Source organism: Anopheles maculipalpis, chromosome 2RL (genome assembly GCF_943734695.1).
Source record: "Anopheles maculipalpis chromosome 2RL, idAnoMacuDA_375_x, whole genome shotgun sequence".
Classification (NCBI taxonomy): domain Eukaryota; kingdom Metazoa; phylum Arthropoda; class Insecta; order Diptera; family Culicidae; genus Anopheles; species Anopheles maculipalpis.
Window position 1 is genome coordinate 24,305,415 of NC_064871.1, and position 15,122 is coordinate 24,320,536.

Consider the following 15,122-nt stretch of genomic DNA (forward strand, 5'->3'; position numbering starts at 1 on the left):
TTGGTATGCATGAGTTGCCATAGCATAACGCAATCCGTAATGAAACGTAACGAGGTCCGGAACACTCTTCGAAAATGGTCGCCTCCGGTACTCCGGTGGTCACAGATTGGACAGTGTGGTACGGACAGAATGCAGTTCCCCATTCAAGCATCCTTCAATGGGAACGTTTGACAAATCGTCCATTTGATTGCTCCTTCCCTGGAGGCATTTGCCATGGTCAACACTGTACTTCGCCTTACAGCGGAGTGGATTAAGCCGTTCAGACACACACATACCAAAGCACGCACATAGGCAGTTGGGGTTAATTTGAGAAATGTCTCTTGCACCATTCCTGCAGCCCAGTGTCATGACCTGTCTTTGCGATGCAAGCGGGCTATGTCTTTGCAGTCAGGCAGGCAGGCATTTCAAACAGCTCGCAACAGCACGATCCGATGACTTATAATAACCGAGCGATAATAGTCTCTGGCAAACAACCGATGGCATGCAATGGCCGGACTGCCTAGACGTAGCTGTGATTTGATACACACCTCCTTGGAAGGAGGTGGCCGATACAATAGACAAGCGATTTGGTTCATGGTTGCATGCACGTCCTATCGGTGGAACAAGCGTACGCAGATGACGATGTAATTATGATTAATTAATTAGCCAATTCCCGGCATTCTCAGGGCTCTCCACTTCGATAGCTCACTTCAAAGCAATTCAAGGATGGTTTTGGAAACTTGGGCAATACTTCTTGCCGCAGCCCTCAGCGCCACCGATTCAAGTACCAATCAAATTCTTTTGCTGGTGAAAAACGACTTAAACAACAGGCTATTGGATCGCTTGATTACTTTTTATTGGTTTGTTATCCATAGTTAACATGACAGCAACATTAATTTATTTAACGAAATTTCGTAACATTATACATCATTATGACGCTTAATGTAATTTAATACTTACTATACTAAGGTAAAATTTAATTCCTTTCCTTTGTTAGGTAGTAGATTCTCTTCTGTGTGGACCATAGCATTTATTCAATAATGATACTTCCTACCGGCAAAAGATTGTACAAAGGACAAGCCAAATATATCAGAACGATTTGACAGATAAATTCCACCAATATCTAAAATTACCAATTATAACAGCCCTTTGCTTACACTGAAGATTTGAGGTCAAAATTGCAACAATAAATGAAAGCTGCTGTCGTGTAAAGGCATCTTACTTGTTCGTTAAAAGAGGTCGTGTAAACCACAATGAACGATCAAATTTAAAGATAAACCTGAAGCGAAGTCTTGTGTTTCGGGCACTAATTCGTATAGAAAATGCCTACTACCATCGTTAGATCCACTTACCCAAATGGAGCATTTTGCTTCAGTCGAACCCATGCCTCCCCTTGTCTTGATGTTGATGTTACTGCGCGAATCAATGTCATCTTAAGTGGAAATCCGTGCCGCTATATACAATCCATCCTCGCCACCATTGTGTACCGTGCCTGCCGGTAAACAGCAATCGGTTCGTGAAACACTGAATCAATTTATTAATTAAGTCCTAGGCGAATGTACACTTTGCACGCGACGCTACACAGCGAGTAAACTACATTAAGCAGATACGGAAAATGGATACCTCCGGCACGGGTTGGAGGAATCCCTTGGTGCGCACCGCTAGAAGTTTTCCACTCGTAGTCGAACTCCACGCCTTTAGGAAAAATGTAATTTAATTTTTCAACATCCCCCCAACCCCGATCGTTGCCGTCGCCGGATGTTGATGAAAACTTGTTCACCATCAACCTCCGGTGAAATCTTTTCGAGTGATCTTCACATACATACAGGTTCGTCCGTTCTGCCGGTTCTCCCTGACGTGCAGCCGAGTGGGTCAAATAAATTGACCAGAGGTTACAAATCGGACGGCGTAAAGTCAATGGACGGTAAATGGTCCGAAAAGGAACAAATTAAATTTCATATCGTCCGGCGACATTTGGTCCAAATGTGTGTATGTGTCTGTCGGTTCATACAGTCTCTTTCTCTCACGCAATGCCAAGCTCCGATTAGAGTGATAACAAGAGGACGGACACATCCGCAGGCCCCTTGTGCTGTCGTGCATGCGTAGTTTTCTCTCCCGCGATTGTTGCACGTTCTGCAGGAGAAAGAATGACCGCGACCATCAATCCACTGTGCCGGTAAGGGTGGCTTTGGGCCGGCCACCCCTCGGAGTGTATGAGTGTAGTCATTTATGTAAAATTAAATTGAAAATTGTTTCCTTCCTTGCTTCGTTTCTCCGACGGCTGGGGGATGGTTGGGTCAGTACGATTCCCGATGTCGTACGATTGTTTCCCACGGCGACGCCGCAGCTCACCAACATTGGGCCATCGGCCAACAATCCTGTTTTACACGCTCTGCTTCGTATTTGTAAATCTTCCGCTGGTATTAAACCTGGCGACCATGTTCTATATTCCGCTCCCTTTTTTGCTCAACACTTCTCGATGATAATGCTATCTGTTTTTCTTTCATTTCCTCGTAAATTCGCCATCTTCTGCGAACTTCCATGACTCCACAACCCTCGATCTAACATCTTCCTAACCATACCTTTATGCTAACAATCGACGCAACGCTTCACCGGACCTACGTACCCTAATGCTGTAACGATTGCGAAAATGTGCTAATCCACCACATCACCTGGACCTGGACCATGGGCCGCATACCACACGCAACGTTCCGGGAATCATCCCATGCAGGGATTAAAGCGATCCGTAACGACACTGCGCGGTGGCTCGTTAGGCTACGCGGAAATCGTAGCCGTGAAGGTATATTGCATTGGCTTTGTTTAGTTTGTTGCTTTCTTCCTGTGCGTTTGGTAGATAGTTGCCGGTAGTTACCGTTGTGCTTCACCTGCTTCACCATTTCACACAGATTCACGCAGCCACTGGTCAATAGCACCGCTTATCGTAACGTATCTGTAGCTAGTTGTTGTGTTTTAGTTTTGTTCTAGTATTTTTTTTTTTCAGTTTGCCTCGGGTGTTGCTTTTTATTTGCATGCTACACGTGTTCGTTTGAATGTCCGCACACCCCCTTTTAGATGGCGATCCCGATTGGTTTCCTGTGAGCGCTGTGCTGGTCCCGAACTGGTGGTTGATCGGGTTCGAAAGCGGATTAGCATGAGTAGCCGACCATCGGCCAACCCATCAAAAATAGATGCCGGTGCCGGTGGATCGGCGTAGAATAGATGCGAATTTAAATTCACGGTTGCGTACGGAGCAAGATAGGGAGCAGGCGGTTGATCTGCATTTTCCTGTTGAAACTTAGTTAGTACTGTTAGTGGTAGCTTTAACGACTTGCTTTTCCTGTGGCTTTATCCTCGGTTCTGCTTCATCACCGCGTGTGAGTTCCTGTTTTCCTTCCCGTGGTTCGAGTTTTCTAGCAAAAAAACAAAACAAGCAGCTAGCCCAACAAGCTCTCTGACTACTCGTTATCTTTGCCGGAGCATGCTTTCATCTGGGATGTTGGTAGTAGCCGTTTGCCATTATTAAAATCCTCTGTCCATGGTTTTATTTTGCGCAAGAGGGTGGAAGTTGCAGGGCGCCGCTTTACCCAGCTACATCCAGCGCCTAAGTTTACCAGAAAGTCAGCTCACAAAAAGTCAACAATGTTTCATGCGGTGGGTTACACAGTGTAGCAGATTAAACGCTAGAGCTGGACGAAACTTCAGATGGACTCAGTGTGTTTTGCAAAAGATAAAAAGATGCCTTTTAAATGTTTCTTGCTGCATCAAAGTTTAATTTTCTTCATCAAAAATATTTTTTTCTAATAAGCCGTTTTCAACCTTCTCCAGTTTTCTTGCCACAAACCATGCGCTAGCTCACCGTGCGTAAAGCTCGCTGTAAAGCACACCACATTAAAGAGTGCATAAAGTACGGATTTAATATTAAGCAGGTCCACGGTCCAACCATCTCCTGGGCACCATCTTCAACTTACGCTCGTTAAACAGCGCGCTTCACAGTATCGCGCGACGGACCTCGTAACTTCCACTCAAGGTGCATGCACATTTTTTCCCCCTTTATGATACTACCTCGATAAATAGCGGCCATTGCTGAAAACACCCCATTTGGGAGTAGCTTTCCCAGTTGGGCAGCGGTGAAAATCATGACTCGCTTCGGCAAAACGGTGAATCGATAAATTTTGAACTAACAACAGCAGAGCAGGAGCACCAGCAGCGTCAAACTTGGCGCTCGAAATGTCGCAGAACAGCACACGTGTCGCATAAACTGCTCCAGAGCAAAGAGGCTAATATCTAGCCGTGTTCACATGTACTAGTGGTTCGATAAACCGACCAGAAATGGTAGCGATTCGTTGACCGAATGGAGGTCGTGGCTGTGTAGCGAGGTTAAGAAAACACACTACATCCTCTCATTTTCCCCCAAAGGCACAACAAAGTGTCCACCACGTCCACGAGCTAGCGAGAGTGCTGCAGGACGGAACAATCCAGCAGACTAGCCTGTTTGCCACCTACAGGAGCTGTTGTTTTATTGTATGTTTTTAATTAAAAGCAATATTTTATTAAGTTTTTCTTTGACCACCAGCCATACTCACTTTCCCATACCGTACCGTTCTACTGCCCTGTTTTGTCATGTGCTGGCTATTTATTGGAACCGATCCATAGGTTCCATAGGATCCATCTGCTCTGTTTTGTGTTCTGTACTCCGGTCACATTCCATCACTGTCTGTGTGTGGAAAATGTGTTTTTCTCCTGAAGGTCGGGACATTTTCCCTTTTTTTTCCTCTTATTTCTCTTTTCTACCATTGCCTCAACAAAAATGTTAAGTTTGTCTTTTCGGGGTAATATTGTTTACTTGTCTCTTTTTTGTGTGTACTGCTGAGTGGAACTCCTTGCACTGCACGAACGGTGCGAAAAACTTTTTCCCAATTTCACCGCAACGTTACCATTACTTAACAATATTGAATTTGACATTCGTAACACGGGTCTGACGTTCTTTTTTGTTTTCGTTGTGAAACATTTGCGAATGTAATTTGTGCTAAACAGCTGGAAATTAGTTGACATCTATTGGTCTTTATTGGTTAGTGTCACGTGGTTGAAACCAACCATTCCGCCGATGGTTACTGACAATGTCAAAGTAGCAAACGAGGGTTTCCGTTTTGGAGCAATAGATGGAAAGATATTTACCATCCACTTCTCGATCTTTCGTTCCTGTTTTTTTTTTGGTTTATTTGCATATTTTCCTACGATCCACTTCACCTTGCTGACTTCACCAACCCGCACCTGCACATATGCACACCTTATACCACCCTGTATTGTCTTCCCTGTTCCCGTATCCTGTATCAGGACCTGCAAGCGGCCGGTCATAATGTGTCCGCAGCAAACATCATCCAGCTGAAGGTAAGTTGTGGGGTTTTCGTTTTGGAATTTGCTTCGGTTTGGTTCTGATTGCTAGAGATGTATGCTTCATCTGGTTGGCCATCCGTGCAATATGCTTCGCTGCGAGCAACTGGCATCTTCTATCGATCGATGCGAGAAAAAGGTTGATTTCTATGAGAGAATGTGCAATTCGTCTCTCAACTTCATAAATGCATCCTCAAAGAATGCGAGCTATCGACCGCATTTTGTGTTATTTCATTAGCCCTTCTCAAAATTGTTTTCCTTCTCCGGTCGGATTCATCCGCAAGCATTTCTACTTCATTCGCTTTTAAATTTCATTTCGCCCGTGGCCATTGTGGTAGGTGTCGGTATGTTGTCGGTTATTTGTCTTTTCAATTTCATAAATTATCTTTCTCCTGATGAAACATGCTACCCATCAACCCAGCATGTTCTAGCCACTTTTACAAACGACATTCATTTTTCATCTCCCCCTGTTATTCATTCCAACTGACGATCGCGTGCAATAGATACTTCGGGGGAAAGGTTCCGTTCTAGCGTGTGTGAATAGTAAGGTTAACCAAAAGCATCGTGTCATACACCACCACAACTTGTCCTGGGTTTCTAATCCTTGGTTGGTGCTGCAAGCGTCATACGTACAGGTGTGTGGATCCACGCTCGCATCTCCTTTATTCATCCTTCCGCCCACCGTGTGATAGGACCAGCTCGTTGCATCTATTCTCCACTATTCTTCAACTATATGTTGAAAAAACATACACTCTCACTTTAGTCGTGCATGCTGCATGTGTATGCTGCTTGGTAGAACCGTAGATCCGCGTCTTACAAAGTAGTAGTGCAACCCGTAATAGTGTAGCGTTGTTCTTGCATGCTCAAGTGGGGGCACGCAAGCTGAATGGCACTCGAGACTCTCACGCCCCCGGCTTGTTCGGAAGGGCGGGGGCGTAGCGTGTGGAACGAGGCCGAGCCTTCACCCAATCTCGGCGACATCCGAGATGAATGGTTGGACGGGTTAGATGGATGGTTTGCATCACTTCCAACGGAGATGAATGATAAGGACCGGAATGTCATGGGGAGCAGCAACGCGCACTGGTGACAACGAGATGTATTTTGAGGGCCAAAAAAAAAGCACGGTTGGGCTACCGGGTAAAAGGTAACGTCACCCAAGTGGAGCAAACACAATAAAACACACAAAAACCTCGAAGGGAACAGTCAAGAAATGGGTTTGGCTGTAGCACACGTGCCCACACCGTCAAGTAGACAAATGACAGGTGATGCTCTTCACAGAAGGGTAAGACCGCCACTAGTGCTGCTACCACTTGTCCGGCTGTAGCTGCGTTGACATTTTGTCATCTCGAACAAATTGTACATTCGCCGGTTGCAAAGTGTGCTCGGGCACGAATGCTCTCCAATGCGGCTACCCACGACAACTCGTGTGATGAAAGATGCGAACCATGCTCCCGTCCAACCCATCCATCACAACCACCCGTACCCCATCGCTCGTCGTACGGAGGGAGGATGTTTTGTGGTTGCATTGAGTCGTCCTCTCGTACGCTACTCTCACGCCACTAGACACCGGTCAAGTGGGCTTATGGGCTCGAGTGCCAACACGTTGCCGTGCCGTGTTTGTAACCGACTGTGCTACGTTCGCTAATTTGATTCTGTGATTCTTTCCAGGGTGAGCCTGGAGAGCCTGGACCACCGGGACCCCCGGGTCCGCCCGGTGCAACGGGCGCAATCGGCTTGGACGGACGTCAAGGTCCGCCGGGTGATCCGGGACTGAAGGGAGATCCGGGACCGCCGGGCGAAAAGGGACCGGTCGGAAATCCGGGAACGCCTGGTCTGCCGGGTGCAAAGGTATGGCAGTTAGTAGAAGTAGTTTAGAGTGTTTGATGATTGCTCATTGCTATCTTCCCAATTAGGGCGATCGAGGCGATAAGGGTGATCGAGGCCTAACGACACACTTCAAGGGTGATCAATTCCCGGCCGGTATAATTGAAGGTCCACCAGGACCTCCAGGACCTCCTGGTAAGTTGCCTTGAATTGAATAAAACAGGGGAAAAATTTACAATTTCACATTATTCTAATGAAAATTTTATATTTCATTATCAGGCCCACCCGGCGAAAAGGGTGATCCGGGACCAGAAGGACCTCCAGGCCCGCAGGGCGAGAAAGGACCGCGCGGCAAACGAGGCAAACGAGTAAGTAGTGATTTATGGAATTTCCGAAATACCCCTTTTTTGCAGCCAAGACTTTGACCGACTGACAGACAAACAGCGAACATTGAATATATTGTACATAGAGCTCACTCTGGCACCCTGTGTCACCTGTTAATGCCGCATTAAATGCTTCTTTTTTTTTGTATCACTAACGTAGAACAGCCTGTGCACGTTGTTTGTTACTAACATTTAGATTGATTGATAGCTAAAACAGCGAAACGATTTTATTTACCTCTCTATTTTGCTTGTTATGCATCCATTTTTCCCGTGATATTCCCTCTGTTGCACTATTCCCGAACTTGTGTTTTTGATAGCCGAAAAACTCTTTTCATTTTGGTTTGCTTAAACGGCTCCAAAAAGCTATCACACGAAACGCATCATATCGTAGGCAAACAACAAACCGAAAGGGACCAGTGTATCGCCAAATCTCTCCAAATCACACATAAAACAAGATGAAAGAGATAAATTTCATCAGCAAAAGGCTTGTGCCGGTGCAGGGACATTGGATTTTTTCTTTCGTTTGTGCCTCGACCAAAAATTGGACGCAAAATAAAAACCACAAATGTATCAGCATGGATCGCTTTCCTTCCAGCACGAACGGCCGAATCGTATGCGGAACGATTTTTGGTGCATGCTAGCATAAAAGCTTGCTGGAAAATAATACTAAAAAAATACACACAAACACACAAAAAAAAGTACAATCCGCACCGAAATAATCACGGTCCGGATTGTTCTCGGGGACAGAACTAACATGCCATGGGGCGCCGACACACACCGGCATTCGTTGCGAACGGCAATTTCACACGAGATTGTTGCGCCCGGTGCTCTGTATTGCGCCCGGGGCAGGCCGCCAGGCTGCTGACAAATATTGCCTTGTCCGGTGGTGGTCGGGTTGGGCAATAAAAATTGTATTTAATTTAATTGGATTCCTTCCGCCATCACCGGCGGACACAGAAATGGTTTTGGGGGCCTTTTATGCTGGACGTTTGTAGATCTTTTTTTTTTTCGAAGCTTCATGGGCATGTTTTGGAGTGGACAGAAAAATGCATATATCTTCGATTTTATTTTTCAACACATAGCTTTTGATATCTGTTTTTCTCGCATCTGTTTTCTGGTTTTGTTTTGACATCGCGTTTGTTATGGCTGAAACCATTCCACGTCGTAAAGCATTAGAATTTATCAGTTCATCTAACAGCTGATATTCGACACCCTGCTTTGATCAATGAATATCTGTCTCATCGCCTTTATGCGCCATCCACTAATAATGAGATTCTACAAATCACACGCATTCTGGTTCTTCTCACACGGTTCCATCGCTTCGTTCGAGCAGTCTATCTGTGCTTCCTTTCACCGTGTGTGTGTGCTTCTGTGCTTCCTTTCACCATGTGGATTAGAATCTCGCCCATCAATCGGATCGAACGATTTTTCCCTTGTGCTACGCATGGTAACAAACATCAAAGGACCTTTCAATCATCACCATCAAGCGACAGAATCTGTCCCCATTGGGCAGTTTCTTTCTCGAAACGCAACCATAAATTACATTGGACAGCACGATACATCATTAATGCATAACCAGCTCACACAAGCACTCACACAAACTCGGTGGAAGAAACGATAGAGTAATCTGCTCCACCGTTAAACCGTTTCTGGTGTCCCGGCTTTCCAGCGATAGACTGGATCGACGCTTTCGGATGCTGTACGATGGGCGTCTGCCCTCACGTCAGCATCATCATCTAGTGGTTTGTTTGGTCAATGGATTGTTAAGCCTCATGTACGATGGACAGCGTCCAAACAAGCTTACGGTTTGTCTGCCGTTGGTAGAACGCTCCTATCAGTGATTTACTCATTCTCGTTACTCATGAGAACAACCTACATGCGTGTGCATCCTTTCGAAGCAGAAAATGTTCACAATTCCATATCATGCTACAGATGTATGTACGTAAAAACCAAGATAAACTTTTAAAAAATCTAAATATTTTTTTTGGTTTTGTAAATAATAAGATGGCAATGCTGAATTTAATAACAGTTAACAAATTGTTTTTTTAAATTAAATCCTTTAATTAAGTCCTTAGAATCGCGCTTCCACAACGTCCTTATAGCAATATCCAGAAAACTTGGCCAAAGCTAAAGATGTAACGAACTGTAATGATTTTTGAGGCTCCTCCCCCTACTGCTAAATTTCATTTTCGATAAAAAATGTTTAGATAAGGTCTTCTTGTGGTAAAAATAAATCATAAAAAAGATATTTGTTACTATCTAACTACGTGGTATCGGCAAGTCTAATAAGCAATTTCGATGGCCGGTGTGACCTTAGAGGTCGTTAAGCAAAGAAGAAAAATTCTATAACAATTTTCATTTTGGCTTGAATTGGTTTAACTGTTTAGACGCAATGATCTGATGCATTAGAATTTTTAGTTTTTGTGTGGAAATAAAAATATGTGTTTTAACTCAAAGCTACTCAACGTCATATGCAAAATAGTATAATTTCAAGTTCTTTGATTTGTCTCAGGGATAAACATTTTCTTAGAAACAAATTTTCGGTCTCCCAGCTTCTGTAGATAGTCCCTAAAATCACTCGTGTTCTGGTGTTCTGTAACGCAGTGAACAAGTTTCAATACTTAGTTCTTAGTGCTGGGGAAAAGGTAGGACTTACAACCATCACAATCAGCATCAACAGAAGCTGCTCCACTCCTTTGGCCTAAGCTACTGCAAAGCAAACGATAGCGATTTTATATTTTGTCGCTACACATCAGACGATAATATAAGAGACAGAATATTTTGTGAGCTACAAGCATATACATAGGTTCATCTAGTGAAGTTTATTGCAGATACGCATTCAAATACGCAAGTACAAGATTAAATCGCACGGATTTTTTTATCCACTAGCGTTGAAAAATAATTTTTTATTTTATTTTAAGCTATACAAAAGTACACCGAACAAATGCACGTGCGATATCTTTGTATAAAAAAGTATATTAACGTGCGCTTTTTGCTAGAAACAACCCCTACCCCCCTACCTCCCTGTTTTAACGAAAGCAGCATTTCCCGTCGTCGATTTTCTCACGAAAAATATTAAATTGATTACCCACATTCAACTGAAACAGTTCTACCATCAATCCAGTGAGTATAGAAAAGCCGAACAATAGGATAAAATATTAAGCATAAATCTATTTCCATTCCAACCAATCCATCACTTACACATACCTATCCGTTTTACCCTAATAAGCAGATAGGGGCCAACACCAATCGATGACCCGTAAAGGTTGCCTGCGGCTTGACCACAGTTTTAACCAATTCCGATCGGAAAACAAAAGCCATTAAACTCGTTTTGCGACACCACGCACCGGCCCTAGCAGTGTCGGAAATTGGAATGTGCAATAGAAATTCGCAAATGGCCAAATGCACCGAACCCATTCTTCCGGCACAAGTGGAAAAGTTTCGGTCTATTGTATCGTTTTGTAAAAACAAATTTCGTTCGTGCGCTCCGGTACGAACACGGTTCGGTTGTTGGTTAGCTGGCACGCCAAACAACGACATCCGTACCGTATGAGAAGTTTTTACTCGCAAATGTTCCGACCAAATGTGTGCACGGCGAACTATAACTTTTTCCACGTAAGGTGAGTTTTGGAGGGAAATTAGTTGCAACATAAACATCACGGTGGCTGAATCGAGCAATACAGCGGCCGGGCGTTTAATCCTGCCGGTTGGTAAAAACGCATTTAAACCACAATGCAACAATGCATCTGATGAAGCGCAAAGTGCACTTTTGTGAGTAGTGCTGCCACTGGTGAACGAGTGCAATTATGCTGCTCGATGGATTTACCATTCCCATAAACGTCACAATAGGTTACAGTTGGGCGAATTTACGAATGTTAATAGCAGTATTCGAGGTTGATTAAATTTTCACAATCATGTGTAGGGTGAAGAAATTCATTTAAAATGTATAAGAGTAAATATGTTATTTGATTATAATTATGAAGAAGTTTTACGATTTTTTACAGTAAAACTATTTCAAAAATTGGAATGTTAGAATGTAACTAAATCGAAACAAATAAAAGCTTTTCACCCTCAGAAGAATCGAAGCACAATCTTTTTAACAGCCTGCGCACGATTATAGGTTATTTATTGAAATGTAGTTATTGGTTTGCTTAACATAATTAATTTTGCGGTCACAACTCACATTACAACCCACCCAAAGCATCATGCATTCGGTTTGATGTATAAATACTTTGCCTGTTTTTTTTTGTCAATCCTCATCACGGTGTACGGTTGTGGTGCCAGCGTGTCTTTTTGCGTGTAATGTACCAGCCATGTATTGGATTTAATGATATGATGCCATTATTTCAATGTGGATTTAATAAAATAACCCTTACGCATTGTAATGGGACAGGAAACCACACCGATGAATGTCACCGTAGATAACGATGTACACCTAAATAGTGAAAGTATAACAGCAAAAAAAAAAACACTGATGCCAGCACATATCCCAACTGTGGGAACAAATCCACAAAACCACTAACGATTGGTAACCGCACCGGCCATAGCCCTAGTGACAGGCTCACTTTTCGACGCATCCTCCAGCTTCTTTCGCTCCTGGAATTTATCTCACAGTACACGTTCACCATTGCCCACTCATGGGTGGACGTGTGTGGCTTGTTCCCGGTCGCCCTTTCCGATGGCACAAGTTGCGGGATTTATGTTATCAATAGTGTTTTACCAATTTTCGCTGCGGCGCTTCGATCCCAGCTAAGTGAATGTGAGTTTGCTCAAACAGACACACACACACAGGCATAAATTACCGGCACAATATGGTCGTGGTGCATTGTGAACGATCCTGTATAAATAGAGAGCGAGAGTGGGAAGAATGTTGGTACCCATTCACAGGATCACAGCAACGGTCAGCCCTGGCTTTCCAATCGAAACTTTTACGCACCGGTCATTCGGTTCGCGCCATCGATAAATTTCCTGCGGCGATGATTTATTCAATTTTTCCACGCTCATCCCATCGGCTACCTTCGCGGCGAGAACTTTGTGTAAATCCGGTGCCCGCCCGGTTCGATCGAGCGCCATTTGTTACGCACTGTGTCGCAGATTGGCCAGAATGGTAAAGAAAACCAAACGACCTCGTTTACCGCGCTGATGCAAACCCCAAAAGCAACGTCACAAAACGGGGTTGACAGTGTTGAGTGGTAAGTGGTTTTTACGCTGGTGTGGGGGCCACTACGGCGAAACGATGGTTTAATTTAACTCATCCTCCAGCACTGCATAACCCAACACCGGCAACATTGAAGCAGCGCTCATTAGGCGTGAAATCACGTAATTTGTGCAGTTGTCGCTGAATCCCTTTCTTCGGGACGCGCGTGTTACGAGCATGCATCGATCAGCATTCGGAAAATTGCCGCGCTTATTCAGATACGCAATTGAATGCACACACACACACACAGAAATTGTGCATTTTGTTCGATCGAATCGGTCAATCATAATTAAAAGGCGAGCTGAAATCGAAACCGTGCGACTCCACCCCAGACCAGCCCGAAAGGTGCACCAATTCGGAAGTTCTGCTCATATTTCCATCCAATTTACATAAGAGCGATTCTGTGTCCAACGGTTTTATGATCGTTATTCATGTGCATGTTGTTTCACTTTGCTGCCATCGATCTGATTACAGATTTTTGTAAGTTTCAGGATGGTTGGGTGAAAAGTGTTGCAAAATTTCATTTTAATCAAACTTTAAATTTTACCTTAACGGAAATGAAAATTTGTATTCTTTGTTCGCATTCCTTTTGCGAATGCAAATATTGACTCTTTTGAACACCAATCATTTGTAAAAGTGGGCAATGAAAAACAACTGATAAATGGCAAACGCAATTAAACGGGAATATACGTAACATTTCCCTTTGTTTGTCTGATCAATTCGCACAATAAGCGCTTTATCAGTAAATGGACAGTTCCATTTACTGATCGAAAGTCATTCTATTGATTTGCTTTCTTGTATGAGTTTTAGAAACTTTTTTCTTCGATCGTCGTTAGCTAGTTTAATTTTAACTTCTTTCTTAAAACATAGCCGTAGCATCCCCTTTAGCACCTCGTAGTTGTTGTCCTAATCCTCTAGCCTCACTAGTATCTCACCGGCGCTTAAATGCACCTGTTCTAACCCACCGCGAGAAGCACCACTACCCTGCAAATGTACCGATCGCACAGAAAAACATGAAACGCACACGGAACGGAACGTGTTGTTCGTCCCGAAACTCTCCCCGATCGACGTACCGAAAATGGAGGCAGGTAAGTGTAGCGCCGTCAAAAGAACATGATTTCTTCCTCAACTCCTGACTCACGACATCATCTCCAAACACGCGACACAGACGGGCATAGGAGATAAATGTTGATGGTAGCAATTTCACGTCAACCCAAAGAACAAACAGCACTTTAGCACCGGACCGGGTGAAATGTCTTCGTAGAATGTTCCTCCGGCACTGGTTGCTGCTGCTGCTGGCTGCCTGCGAGAAAAATACACATTCGATTAACGGTTGACAGCATCCGCAGATGACTTGACGGGACGTAGGAGGGGATGCTGGCCCCTAGGCGCAGCACGAAATCATTCCAATCGTTCGCGACCGTTGTTGTTCCATGCCAGCTTATACGAGCGCTACATGATTTTGTCAGCGCCGTTTTGTCGAGTATCGGCTGTTGTCGCGCATGTTGTTGAAAGTTATTTTCGCCCTGGATGCGACGTCCCCCGGTTCGGTCGTCGTGTATTTGTCAGCGAGAGTTAGTGTCAGTCGACGTGCGATTTTTGGAGTGTAGTCGATAGTGAACTCAATGTCACGGCGCGTAGATTAATTTCCAAAACTAGCTACCAGTTACCCGTTGTATTCGCTTAAATTGTTTGTTTTATTTTAGTGATAAATGTACGACAACTTTCAGACTATTCGAGGTTTGGGTACACCAACGCAGTATGACAGTCAGTCGTTCAAAGTTTTAAATTAAAAATTACGGATTAAAAAACCATCCTACGACCACGTACACGACAGCGACACAGTGTTAAATATGAGAGACCTCTTAAAACATCCAAATCCTTCCCCCGTGACAATGACGCACACCGTCCATGCTACCGTATAAAAACAAACGGTAGATAAAACATGAGTATAAATCCTTTCGCACACGCATCCTTTCCCACCAAGCCACCACCATCCGCCAACCGACAAGCGATTAAATTAATCTTCCACTTCCTTCCAAGCTTTATTTATGGTTATTAGTGTTTACCTTAATGCGTTGTACTAAAAGCCTTTTAGTAGAGCGTGCCATCTGATGTGGTTACGGCAGGAATCCCTTCCCCGGTGTCACGTTGTCGTTGGCTGTTTTGCGAGCGTGTATAGTGTAGCTGTTGTTGAATTGTTGTTGATTTTTGCGAATGTGGTGACACGCGTGGCGTAGGTTGCCTGCCTGACAATTTTCGCTTTTGGTGTGGTTATATGGTTTTATATTTGTTTTCAGCTGCGACGTCAACGATACGCACGCCATCGGCATAGTAGCGTTTAGTTT

The 15,122-nt window shown here is 44.1% G+C and overlaps 2 protein-coding genes across 2 annotated transcripts in view; both read left to right on the forward strand.

Moving 5' to 3' along the window:
• Positions 1–15,122, forward strand: part of LOC126559023 (glutathione S-transferase 1) — a 435,657-nt gene that overhangs the window by 105,148 nt on the left and 315,387 nt on the right. The window lies entirely within an intron of this gene.
• The window catches only part of LOC126559736 (collagen alpha chain CG42342), an 83,383-nt gene that overhangs the window by 56,262 nt on the left and 11,999 nt on the right, over positions 1–15,122 (forward strand). The window contains exons 7-10 of the mRNA XM_050215908.1: positions 2,711–2,779; positions 7,039–7,218; positions 7,284–7,389; positions 7,474–7,562. Of these exons, the coding sequence (XP_050071865.1) occupies positions 2,711–2,779; positions 7,039–7,218; positions 7,284–7,389; positions 7,474–7,562 (444 nt within the window). The remainder of the gene's footprint in view (positions 1–2,710; positions 2,780–7,038; positions 7,219–7,283; positions 7,390–7,473; positions 7,563–15,122) is intronic.